This window comes from Gobio gobio, assembly GCF_949357685.1.
Source record: "Gobio gobio genome assembly, chromosome: 9".
NCBI lineage: Eukaryota > Metazoa > Chordata > Actinopteri > Cypriniformes > Gobionidae > Gobio > Gobio gobio.
In genome coordinates, this window is record NC_137115.1 from 45826854 (window position 1) to 45841088 (window position 14235).

The 14235-nt window shown below is 35.7% G+C and overlaps 1 protein-coding gene across 1 annotated transcript; it reads right to left on the reverse strand.

Annotated features, from left to right (window-relative positions):
• Positions 1 to 2901: 2901 nt before the first annotated feature.
• hsf4 (heat shock transcription factor 4) lies at positions 2902 to 11806 on the reverse strand (the record flags this gene model as incomplete). The annotated part of the gene is made up of 12 exons (XM_079824892.1): positions 2902 to 3000; positions 3126 to 3191; positions 5277 to 5385; positions 5506 to 5700; positions 7384 to 7508; positions 7630 to 7729; positions 8299 to 8366; positions 8479 to 8554; positions 9536 to 9660; positions 9808 to 9935; positions 10032 to 10140; positions 11681 to 11806. The coding sequence occupies 12 exons, from the start codon at positions 11804 to 11806 to the stop codon at positions 2902 to 2904; spliced, it is 1326 nt and encodes a 441-aa protein (XP_079681018.1).
• Positions 11807 to 14235: the final 2429 nt, after the last annotated feature.

Genomic DNA, 14235 nt, shown 5'->3' on the forward strand with positions numbered 1-14235 from the left:
TATTAAAACGCCATATAGCCTACATAAAAAGAAGTGGGCTCAATGCAAACCAAGTTTTTCACATTTTGTAAATTACTTAAAATTTTATGTAATTTTTTTGGAACAAACTAAAAACAAAAACGCGATGGAAACATGTAATGCTTTGAAAGCACTGGATTTGATGTGTTTTTTGTTTATATATATATATATATATATATATATATATATATATATATATATATATATATATATATATATATATATATATATACATACACATAATAACATATATATATATTTACATTGTTTTTTTTTATTTTTATAAAAGATTCATTGGAAAAAAAGCATGGCTCTTACCTGTTGTATCCCCAACAAGGTTAAAGAACTACACTTAAGAATTTTGCATAATATACCCCACAAACAAGATTGCATCTAAATTTAGTAATGTTCATTTTAACTGTAATTTCTGTAAACAGTACCCAAATTAAATAATTTTCTTTGTGACTTCAACCACTTAATTATGACTCCAAAAAGAATTAACAACAAAAAAGTGTCAAATTTGTGCAACTGTTTGACAATCTGTTGAGTGTTATGTAACTTGATTCACTTCCTGTTTTTTCTACTGTACCTTCATATTTAATTTGTATTTTTACTGTCTTCCTTTATTTTTATTTCTATTTATGCTGTCATTCATTGTATTTCATTGTTGTATGTAAGAGTTAGAAAATTATTGTTTATTTAATTTTTGAGTTATTTGGTTGGTTTAAATTGCAAATAAAATAATAAGCTGATTTTTATATTTTGTTTTATATACATGTTTTTTATTGTATTACTAAACTATTGCTCTTTTAATCTAAATTAATTTATTAATTTACCATTACAAGTAATCACATAATGGAAAACATTATTTAACCCTTTTCAAAATGAACCATAAAGCGTTATCATATCACCCTTTTGTAGCGTTTTCATAGGCCTATATAACTTTGATGTGATCCTCTCATTCATGTATTTTAAGAAGTAAAATGAGATATCCTGCGTGCTTTTAAAATACGTTTATTGTTTTACAATTTTTGTGTGTACATATTTTGTAACATGATGATGGGAGTCAGGAACAGACCACATCCAGAATTAATATGCAACATTGTTTTCCTTTCTTGCTTTCGTGCTTTTTTGACTTGCTGTGTTGATCTACATTCATTTATTACCAGTGCAATTAACCACATTATGAAAAAAGTATACAATGAAAGACTTGCAACCTAAAAGCACCCTTCTCAAAATAAACCATTTTATTATCGCTCTTTAGTAGGGAGTAGTGAAAAAATAAGAGTATAAACTAACACTGAATAAAACTATATCTAATACAGTTATCACCCATAGTGCAATTTCTTTTATTCCATCATAGTTCCCATCTAAGTCATTAGATGTTTCATCCTTGAGAAATCATACAAATCAATGCAGCAAGATCGCTTTTTAGGGAAATCATATAAATCAATGCAACAGTATTGCACTAAAAAAATCAACACATTTGTAAGAGATCTAGGGTATTTTGCGTCGCTATATGGCTGCCCTGTAATTACAAAGTGCATTATGGCCTCTGAAATGTTATTGTATGTTGTGTGTTCATTTGCCCTCATTACATGAGGTTTGGCAGGAACAATAAACACATTCTTTCCTAAAGCCTAAGGCACTGTCATTGTTAGATAGTCTCTAATTTTGTTGTTGGGTTTAAAAAACAGTCAACTGAAAACGTCAAATTAGATTACATTGTATATTAATAATTCAAATATATATTTATATTACATAATAGTGCTCATCTCAAAGGCATTAACAATTGCTGTTTCAGTCATCTTTTGCTACTTAATCAAGAATTCAACCAATGTGGTCAATACGTTTGTATCAAATGAGGGCAAATATCACACAATATATCATAAGCATATCAAAGACGACTACATCAATTCTGCAAGGCTAGTCGATCAACTAAAAGATAAATTGAAACAAAGATACTTGATGTTTTAGGAATATATTCCAGAATATTACTGAGAAAAATACACTAAATAGTGCAAAAAGCAGTGCATTCTTTCAGTTTTCTTTCTGTGAGGTCTGATTTTTAACCCCTAGACCTCTCACACTAATACATACATAATATGATTAAACCAGTACTTTTTATATGCCTTTAAATATATATTGAAATACAAGTATGTTGCATATATATATATTGGAATACAAGTATGTGCTTCATTATAATGTAAATTTGAACAAAATATATGAATATATTTTTTTACAGTTAAGATTTAGGGTAAATGAAATCACAGCTCTACAAAGCAGAAACTCCCACACACAGACTAAAGTGCATTCAAACTCTGGCCACAATGATTTATGTTGTATTGCATACAGTTCATCTGTGTTGTAGTCATTGGGGAAGGAAATGCTTAATATTGCCTTTCCTTGGCATTCAAAGTTTCCGTAGGATGCATTTTTATCATGGGAAAATATCTTCAAAAAAAACGATCTTGATGTAGCCTGAACTCCTTATAGGCTTCGAGAAAGGGTTTTTGTAAATAATCCATCTTCAAAAAGTTGAATTGCTCCAAGTGATTCGTAAAAATCCACCTTCCACCAATGGCCTACTAAGTAAATCTTCACGAAGGGCTGGTCAGCACAAGTTTACTTGATATATCACCTCCTCATCTGCTAGTCAGATAAATTTGAGCCTTCTGTTCTGATGTTGGAATAATATGCAATCCAAGTGTCATGCTTTCAAAATGGATCCCTCTTAAAGAAACAATAAACAAGACAACCGTAAGTGTGAGGTAGATTTTAATAGCATACAACTACTTGATGTGGGTCTTCAGGCTGTTAGTAACTTGATCATTACCTGTTCATCTCTCAGGAGGGATCTGTGCTGGCTGTCATATCAGGTCTTCACTGCTCCTCGTAGCCAGCGGCCGGGTACGTCTCTCCCTCCTGACCCTGAAACATGTACTGGGACACAGCAGCGGGGATGAGGGCATTAGCCAGCTCCTGCAAATGCACAAATAAATGGTTTAGAAAATAGTCCTTGGGTACTTATACAATTATCAATTTGAAAAATGTCACTTTGAGCCATTATGGGACTGATTGACATTTACAAATGACAGTAAACTCACTGATTTCAGGTTTGGGTCCATTTCTGTGAAGTTCCACTCATTCAAAGGCAGACTAAATGTGAAGGGCTGTGAGAAAGAGTTGAGGTTATAGGTTAATCAGGGTGCGTATGTTAAAGGGATAGTTGACCCAAAAATGAAAATTACCCCATGATTTACTCACCCTTAAGCCGTCCTAGGTGTATATGACTTTCTTTTTTCAGACGAATACAATCAGTTATATTAACCCTCTATGGTACGGTGTTGCCTCCAGGCAACATAGTCTATTTTAGTTTATTTTTAATACAATGAAACACCAATTTATTGGTCAAACCTATTTTAGGGAAGAAGAACTCAAATACTTATCAATGAAAGGGCAATAAATTGGATACATGACCCACAGGGGTCCATTTTGTATCCTGTTTCAGCACATGTGCACAAGTCACATGGCTCCATATTTTCTCCAATGAATAGTGCATTTTTCACTAGTTTCCGTCCAGTTAATCACCCACAAAAATATGAGTCACCTTCACTGGTAAGTAAAGAAGTATTTTCAAGAAATTTACATTATATATCATCAAATATTTTAGAGTAAATAACAAAAAACTGTGTTGCCTCAAGGCAACATTGTACCATAATGGAATCGCAAAAGGCCATACCAGACACACTAGATTGGATACAAATATAGTATATTTGTAAGGAAAAGAGTTCAAATTCTCGAAATGTATTTGCATTTTTGCATGATTTTGTAATGCACGTATAAGATTAGTAATTCACATACTATAACTGCATATATTATAATCTGCACGTTTTCTATAGCACTTAAAAAAGGTATAAAACACAACCGATGAGGGTGAGGATGAGGTGTCATGTGATGAGGAAGATGAGGTCATAGTCATAGCAGGGAGAGATCGAGGATTGGAGATGAGGATGACGATGGACATGATAACTTGATGTGATGGTTTGGTAATACTTGTGTTCCACGATGGTACAATGTCGCCTGAGAGCAACAGCTGAATTTGAAATGTTACTTTTTATTAAATATGAAATTTGTAATACATTATAAACTGGATAAATGTGTTTGTTCAGGTGTCTGGTCAAAGAAATCGATGTTTTCAATAAATATATTTCTTTCTTCTACATGAAAATGTCAAATGTTTAAATTTGTCCATTGTGGTACAATGTTGCCTTGAGGCAACAAACTTAAAAAAAATAAATAAATAAAATAATTATGAAAAATTGTATTGCTATTGTTATAGTGTCCTATTTTAAACAGGAAAAACACCACAAACATTTTTTTCCTCATTGAAATCATATTGCGTACCATAGAGGGTATTAAAAATGTCCTGGCTAATCCAAGCTTTATGGCAGTGAATAGAGGATATTTTGAAGCCCAAAAAAGTGCATCCATCCATCACAAAATGCTCCACACGGCTCCGGGGGATAAATAAAGGCCTTCTGAAGCGATGCGTTTGTGTGAGAAAAATATCCGTATTTAAAACTTTATAAACCCTATTTGCGAGAGGTGTCAAAGCTTACGCTAGTGTCAGGGGTTACTCTTTTGGCGCAAGTCAACTTGCGTAGGCCGTCAGCCGAAAGCTAGTTATTTTACATTTATGCATTTGGCAGACGCTTTTATCCAAAGCAACTTACAGGGACCTTATTACAGGGACGATCCCCCTGGAGCAACATGGAGTAAAGTGCACACTGGTGGTGAATGGTTGTGACCGCTGGGATCAAACCAGCAACCTTCTGCGTATCAGTTCCATGGTTTAACCCACTGGACCACCATCTCACATATATTTTAGTTTTTAAAATATGGATATTTTTCTTACACAGCCGCATCGCTTCTCTTCAGAAGACCTTTATTAACCCCTGGAGCCATGTGGAGTACTTTAATGATGGATGGATGTGCTTTTTTGGGCTTCAAAATCTCGTCCTCGACTCGCTGCCATTATAAAGTTAGGAAGAGCCAGGATATTATTAAATATATCCGATTGTATTTGTCTGAAAGAAGAAAGTCATATACACCCAGGATGGCTTGAGGGTGAGTAAATCATGGGGTGATTTTCATTTATGGGTGAACTATCCCTTTAAGGTCTATGATAATCTCATTCACTTGTATGTGTGTAAACAGTGGATTTGCTCTCTCGCCCTGTATAGATTCATACTTACATCCATTGCTGCTGCATTGCTTTCCATGCTCTGCTGATGACTCCTCAGGAGCAGCTGTAAATCCTCCAGGCTCATGTCAACGTTCTCCACACCATCAGGAATCTCTGGTCTTCAACATATGCACACAAGTTAAACTGAAATATTAGGGGTGCTTGTCTATCTAAAACAAAAGTCTTAACTGTGCCAAGTTGTAGATATTTGTTACTCTGACATGGATGATATATTATACCTCTCCAGCACGGGTCTTTTGGCCCTTCTCTCTCCCAAATTAGATCCTCTGCCTTCTAGGACGGACTGTACCATGGCAACAGGGAGGACGGGGGGTTCAGCGCACACCTCACAGGAGCTGAGTGGTACACCCTCTCCTCGTCCCTGCACCCCAGGACTCACCGGCTCTTCCTTAATCAGCATTAGACACTTTTCCCTAAACAAACAAATCACATATAAACTATTTATATGTAATTATTACAAGGAAAACTAGAGCGGCAATGCCCACTGAAATCCACTTGATTTTCTTGAAATTCTGTTGTCTGCTTTAATTTTTCCGGATTTTTATAATCGAATACAAAATTTATTTAAAAAAAACCAGTGGTAATCAAATGAAGGCATAAAACATTATCAATTTAATGAATCTTTTGAAATGTAATCAAAGGAAATTTGAATAATTCCATAAATTTTTTATCTTACACAATATCACAAAATAACTGGGATATGTCTGAAAAAATAATGTTGTATTATAATTATTTGTATCATTACTGTGAGAAGTACATTCTACTGTACAATAGTAGCCTAATATATTTATGTTATAATTTCTTCAAGTTAAACCAAACTTTTATTTTGGTGGGTTGTAGTGAAGATCTTTGAGTTTGACAAGTTGTGTATTTGATGATAGTAGCTTTGTTCACACCACCTATACACTTTTTCACTATTCCCTACATTACTCCACTAATATTGAAGGTGTGAATGTAAACGAGTTAGTGAATTTGGAGAGTTATAGGCCCGGTTTCACAGACAGGGCTTAGACTAAGCCAGGATTAGGCCTTAGTTCAATTAGGACATTTAAGTAACTTTTATAAACGTGCCCAAGAAAAAAACATTACTGGTGTGCATCTTGAGACAAAACAATGCCACTGACATATTTTAAGATTTGTCAGTGCAAGATTCTTTCAGTTAAAACAGCTCAAACATGCATTTTAGTCTAGGACTAGCTTAAGCATTGTCTGTGAAACCGGGGGATAGTGTCGGAAGGGCTGCCGCTTTTGCGTAGCTTGCTGTTTAACAATCATTTGAAACTTTGCAAACTGGCAGCTCCATTAGTAATGAAAAGATTTATCTTGAACTCTGTCAATGAAACTAGCATGTACAAACCTTTATTAAATAATTTAATAATCAATGTACACCTGTATGATTTTATGCTGTATACCCACATTGGACCAGCGGTTTGAAAAATGGATTCTGCTGCGAGCGCCATCTTCTGGCGAGATGCGGGAATTCATTCGGCACAACCCTCACAGTGCATTATGGGTATTATCTAGACGTTGAGTGTATATTGGTAGTACACTCATTATTGCGGTGCATTATGGGATTGAATGAGTGCACTCGATAATATCCACTATGGTTTCGACACCACTTCAAATGGCTGTCCCCTCAAATAGTGCCCTATTTAAGGGTATAATGGGCGATTTTGGACACATCCAATTAGAAGCTTGTCAGAGCAGCTCTGGTGATGAAGTTCATTAGTCGATATCGCGATTTGATTAAGTGTACCGCCCTACTTTGATCTGTTTATCCAAATTTTATCCACTGACATTCCGAGTTATACATTAAATTCAATTTTTATGACTGAATTAATTCCGTGAATCCATACACGTTTTCCGCAATGCAGAAATCAGGGCCCTATTAAACAAAGTGGCTAAAGGGATAGTTTGCATTGTTTTCTTACCCTAATAAATTGTTCCAAACCTGTATGACGAAGATATTCTGAAGAATGTTTGTGTGACTGTGTCCATAGTCCAAAGCAAAGGGCATGACTATACAGTATCATTTTAATGTAATGTTTTCATTTTTGGGTGAACTATCCTTTAACCCCAATGGGCGTCCCACTCACCTTGATTCCTCTGCCTGCATTTGTAAAGCCATGGTGGTAGACTGTGAAATTTCAGTGACATCAGAAATGATTGGCCCTCCTGTCATCGCACTGCTAGTAGAACAGGATGCACTTTCTGTGGATGGCTGGTAGAACATGAAAGAGATTCTGTGTTTGTCATATTTTATTGATTGAGAAAGACATCAAAACACCAGTTGTACGAGCGATGATACAGATGGATGAAATATTTAATTTGAAAACTCTCACCGACTGGATATAGAAAGATTCTTGCAAGGACTCCATGGAGTGGCTATGGCTGAATTTGGAGGCAGGAGGGGTGGAGCAGCCATCATCCAGCATTAGAGGACTGAGGAAGAGGAAATATGCAGCATATAATTGAAAGAAGCCACATTATCATCAATAAGTGGCAAATATAAAGAACTTATGACTATTGTTGAGAACTTAAATCCTATTGCACCCTAGTGGTAAGACTGTGAAAGAAACGTCGGAATGATGTTGTTATTAGTAAGCCACTTAAAAGGTACAGCGAGGTAACAAGCTCTGGCTCTTGCGGTCCCTCTTACCCAATTTGTTCTCATGTGTCACACTAGCTGACGGTGCACCTTTTAATAGAAGGTAGAGGGTCATGCGCTACAGTTCAGGTGTGTGCGTATGTGAGGGCAAGAGCTCAGGAGGTCTGACTCAGCATTCAGGTCCATTCATCCCAACGAGGGCAGTGAATTGTATCAGCTGACTGTTTCCAGCTGAGTTGGCCGTTCCCTCTTCTGTGTTTGTGTTGGAGCGTCAGGCTGTTGATTGCTTTTTTCGGTTTGCTCTTTTTGTGTGTGTGTGTGTGTGTGTGAGTGAGTGTCGATCAAATGCTTCAGATTAGTGTTTGTGTTGAAGTGTGTGTTACAGATGAATGGGTACACTCACAGCTTTCTCTTCATTGCCACAGTGCTAGGAGTGTTGGACTGCATCTGGCTAAACAGGAACTGAATCAGCTATTAATAGAACAGAGAAACAGAGAGTGATTAAGCATTACTCAGTCACTAAATCAGCACAACAGCATCTATTCCAACAATGGCCATTGTGGGCATGAGCTGTATTTCTTACCTTGTTCATGACCTTCTGCTGCTGTGTGTGATTCTGCCTCAGTGACACCACCTCCCTCCACAGAACATCATTCTGCCTACAAGATAGATGGATAGATAGATAGATAGATAGATAGATAGATAGATAGATAGATAGATAGATAGATAGATAGATAGATAGATAGATAGATAGATAGATAGATAGATAGATAGATAGATAGATAGATAGATAGATAGATAGATAGATAGATAGATAGATAGATAGATAGATAGATAGATAGATAGATAGATAGATAGATAGATAGATAGATAGATAGATAGATAGATAGATAGATAGATAGATAGATAGATAGATAGATAGATAGACAGATATATAGACAGATAGGAAGATATGCTATAAACCTGGATAATTTTTAATTTGTAAGGTAATTTCTTTGAGGAAGTATTCGTTGATTTCACCCAGATTCGAGTGTAAGGGGGTATGCAATTTATGTTTTACTGTTGCTTTGGTCCGCCATCAAAAAATATCTAAAACTACTAATATAGACGATTACTATTCATTCACTATAACTGAATATCTACCTATGGGCATCTGATCAGGCCGCTGGACTCCACTTGTCAATCAGCGTTGCCAAGTCCACTGTTTTTTCTGGCGAGTAAATTTTTGTCCGTGGGTTGATTTTCACCCCCCTTATGTATTTTGCCGCTCCAACACCCCCAAAACACCCCGAGATGAACGGATTCAGTGGAGAATTCGGCCGCTCGATGGAGAAAATCACATTGGGCTATTTTTGGGCTACTTTTGACTGGCCATTGGGCTACTTTTGTTGTACAGACCTGGCAACCCTGGGTGAGCTACTGAATGTTCTATTGAGGCAGTTTAAACAAAAACACTAAACCACTGAGATTCACAATGGAGAGGAGCCAATGAATGAGCCAACTACAGAAGTAGGTGAAAAGTTAGAGGGGTAGTAGAGGTGAAAAGTCAAGTTGTTGTTTGGGGTTCCATTGTTTTGTTTCTAACGGTGAGGATAGGCAGTAAATGATGCCATGGGATTAATGTGTGTTAAACGTCTTACTGTTTCATATCCTGCATCTGCATCTCCATGTTCTCTTGTTGGCTGCGTAACACCTGCACCTCATACAACAGCTTACTCAAGTCCTCTTGCCGCACTTTGGTCTCCTCGCTTTTCACTATTGACACCTGTGAATACACAAACACAAACTATCATGCAGTAATGGGTAAACAAACCTCCATCCTTCTACTCTGTGTGTGTGTCAGAGCCTTTGACTCAGAGGATAAAAGCGAATAAAACAAGAGGGAGAATCACTTAAAGATGAAACGTCTCACCTTGCGCTTAATGTGCTCAAGCAGATGCTCATGGCCCTGGAGGAAATAGAGGTGCTGGAACTCGGTGTCATCTCTCTCTGGCTTCACCAGCCCGCTCTGCTCAATATTCACCACCTTCCTGAAGCCGTCTGAGAGAGAAGTGAGAGGTTAAGACAAACACTTGTTCAGTCTGGAGTGTCTGTGATATAGTTTTGGGATGTTTGTCAGCGCTGGCTGATACTTACACATGTTGAGCTGGCGTACAAAGCTTGCCATGTTGTTGTGTTTGAAGTATTTGGGCAGAACCTCCTTAGCAAATCTGCCTTGGTCAAAAACATGGAAGCTGGTGCCCGTCTAGAATGAGAGAAAACAAGGCAAAAAGGAAAACACGCCTCTGCTTTTATTATGGTTTTAAAGCACAAAAGGTTGCATGTGTTTATGAAGGGAAGTCTTTTAATGATCTTCCTCAAGCTTTTTCTGAAAGACAATGTTTACATGCAAAAATTAGACACAGGATTGTGGTAACTCAGAGAGAACCTTATTGAGTTTTTCTATCTTCCTGTTGTTATTTATTGCCCTTTTTTGCACACACAAGCACAAAATGATTTTTGATACACAGGATTTTTAGCAAATTAATTCATGTGTGAAGTACCAATGATTCATTTCCAAATTTATGTCAATTAAACTATTAAAATGTAGAGATGGAAAAAAGGCATTTTCACCAGAAGAGTGTGAACATTATGCAGTCTTGATGAAGTATTGATGCAAATCAATTATCTTAAAGAGTTTGGCAATGATTTTTGTGGTTCTGAGTTCAGTCAATATTTTTTTATTGGCCTTTAATTGGACCTTTCATTGATGTTCATTTAAAATGAATTTTAAATATTCTCATATGGATGCAATTTGAATAGCCTGTATAAACAGAATGAATATAGAGAATTTGATGTGTTTATTATTAATCATTCTGATGACCTAAGCTAGATCATCACTAATAATAGTAATAAATACACCTTCAGTTTTATTTTAAAACTTAATCAACACATTTTCTCAAAGTTCATCATATAATTTCCATTACGAAGAATAATATGCTATTTACACAAGGTGTTAATATAAACTGTTAAAATGCATGTTGTAAATATACTTTATATATGAAAATATATGAAAATCTCAAATGTACTGCTAAAACAAATTATCAAAATATTTTTCAAATTCAAAAATTCCTTTTACATTATTTTTCTACCCTAAATTTCAATATCAGATAAATGTTTTCATACATTTAAAAATGTCATATATATATATATATATATATTTTTTTTTTTTAAATATCAATATTATTTTAACATTTCCATTGAGCTCTCTTACAGCCCTCTTATATAGGGGTCCTCAGAAAATGTTAAATAATGTCTCTCTGATATTACAATTATTATTATTATTTTTTTTTTTTTTTTTTTTTACAAATATTTATTTTAAAACATATACCACTGTTACCTAAATCAATTTATTCCAATATTTTACTTAGAAAATGAGAACTTCCAATTATTTAATTCAGTAAACAACATGTTTAAGATTACTATTTTTCACAAACAATATAAAAGGGTCTGTATACATGCCAATAAAGCATAGCTTTGAATACACAAATAAATACCCGCCATTTCATTGCAAGGGATCATCATATTTGGAGGTTTTTGCCATTAAAATGTTTGAAAATCCCTGACTTACATTTAAACTTTTAATTGTGTTGCTCTAAAAGGGCTCACAACAGTCCAACAGAATTTACATAATGAAATGGCAACATTGGTTTTCTTCCTGATTTTCTTTCTATTTCAGATCAACACAACTTATCATCATATAGGCCTATATATCAATCAAATAGATGCCATCAAGATGAACTCACGGTACTCCAGCAAATCAGATGATTGGTCTCTGGGTCCTCCACAAGAGTCCAGAGTTTAGTGAGGAAAGCAGGAACATTGCTAGCATATCCTCCATCCACACCTAAAGAGCCCGGGTTCTCCTGCATGACTACACTTGGACTTGAACAGATGAGTCTTTAATCCAGAAGTATTTTAGTCCATTTCCAAATCGATGCTCTCTTGGGATGTGCGTTGCTGATGCTGTTCCTCTCTCCTTCTCTTCCTCGCTCTCTTTGTGGCCTAGTCATAAGGCCAAATTGGTCCCTGCCATTCCCACAGGTCAGAGTCAGCATAAAGCAATGCCCTGCAGCATCACCACTATACCCTCTCACTCAACAAAGGAGCCCACAGGAGAACAATACAGACTCACACAAAAGCCTAGAATAATGCCACACTGTCACGCCAAACAGCACAATGACCAAACACAACCTGCACAGGAGAGTGTGCTGGGCAGATGTGTGGGGTTTTGTGTGGATTTTTAATTGTCATTCATGATGTTAAGGTTGTTGTTTAGAAAACAAAAACAAAAGCTTGTCTTCAAGAGGTGGAATATTTACAAATACATTATACACCTGAACAGGTGGTCTGTCCGTCTGTCTATGTATGTACGTACGTATGAATGTACACTTAAATTTTTTTAAAATAAATTTTAAAATCTATCATCTATCTATCTATCTATCTATCTATCTATCTATCTATCTATCTATCTATCTATCTATCTATCTATCTATCTATCTATCTATCTATCTATCTATCTATCTATCTATCTATCTATCTATCTTTCTTTCTTTCTATCTATCTATCTATCTATCTATCTATCTATCTATCTATCTATCTATCTATCTATCTATCTATCTATCTATCTATCTATCTATCTATCTATCTATCTATCTATCTATCTATCTATCTATCTATCTATCTATCTATCTATCTATCACATCTAATGTGTGTATGTATGTATGTATGTATGTATGTATGTATGTACACTCTAAAAAAAATGGTGCTATATGGCACTAAAAGTGGTTCTTGGCTCGTAATCATAGGGGAACCACTTTCGGTGCTATATAGCACCATATCTTAACAGTTTCTGTAAACGGTGCTATATAGCACCTCAGTCATCCCAAAGAACCGGTGAAGAACTGCGGAAGAACCAGTGAAGTACCAAGATTTGGTGCTATACAGCACCAAAAGTGGTTCCCCTATGATTACGAGCCAAGAACCACTTTTAGTGCCATATAGCACCATTTTTTTAGAGTGTTTGTACCATATTCATCCATCCATCCATGCACCCATCCATCCATGCATCCATCCATGCATCCATCCATCCATCCATCCATGCATCCATCCATCCATCCTTCCATCCATCCATCCATCCACCCAGCCATCCATCCATCCATCCATCCATCCGTAGCTTTTTTGGCATGGTAAAAAGTATTTTTACTTTGTCAAATTATTAGAAACACGCATACATATTCAAATAAAAAAAAATAACAAAACAAAAATGTTCTACCTTTATCTAACCAGCAGGGATCTTATTTCCTTAAAAAAAAAAAAAAATAGAATAGAATAAAAAAATTATACAAATAAAATAAAACAAACAAAGTTGCTCTACCTTTGTCTAACCAGCAGGGGGACCTATAATCCATATCTTCAGTATTTTTACCTCTCTATCTCTCATTAATTACTCATGCAACAGTCATCATTTCAACAGATTCGCTTTTTTGTTGTTGTAATAAAACAGCACATGTATTATGCAATCGTTTTGCAGTTCTTTATGATCACTCTGTAATGTTCAGCATCAAGCAAAAATAAATAAATAAATAAAATAAAACTCAGCATTCAGCATAGGCTACTACTATGTACATGAATAGGTATGGAATCCAAAAGCTAACTAGGTTACTAAAAAGTTGGGGCGACGCAAAGCTTAGCATAGTCATTTCAAAATGAAAACAGATGGCGCATTATATGGTTTAAATGTAATTTTTTAACCATGTATTAACCAGTTCGTGTGAAAAACAACTCTATAGGCATTGAATCCATGGTGACATAGACATTATAACTGCTTCCGTAGTCATTTAGGTCAATGCCCGATTCAGTTAAACATGATTAGTAGCTGACGCATGCAAAATTAAAATCACTGGTCAGCATCTGTATATGTTAAACAGGTCATAGGCCTTCATGACGACTTACTTCCTCACTTTCGAGCTGTAGCATTATGTCACCGCAAGTCATTTAAATGGGTTCGTTAAGAGACATCCCATGCACATCCTGTAGTTAATGAGTTAAGATTCAGCATCCATTTCAGGAGTCAATATAAGAGGCAGTAAGTAATTGTTCCCATGTATCACATTCCAGTAGACACTTTTTAATTAGAGCTACAGGAAGAAGGAAGTGTTTGATTCGCATGAGGATACAGGCATCTGTCTGGTTTGTTGTCATGTGGGAGGTAGGTCTGTGTTTTTGTGTGTACCCACGAGTGGGTAATAACTAGTTAAGGGTCCATTTAGTAGTTATTATAGATAGGCAAGGCTGTTGC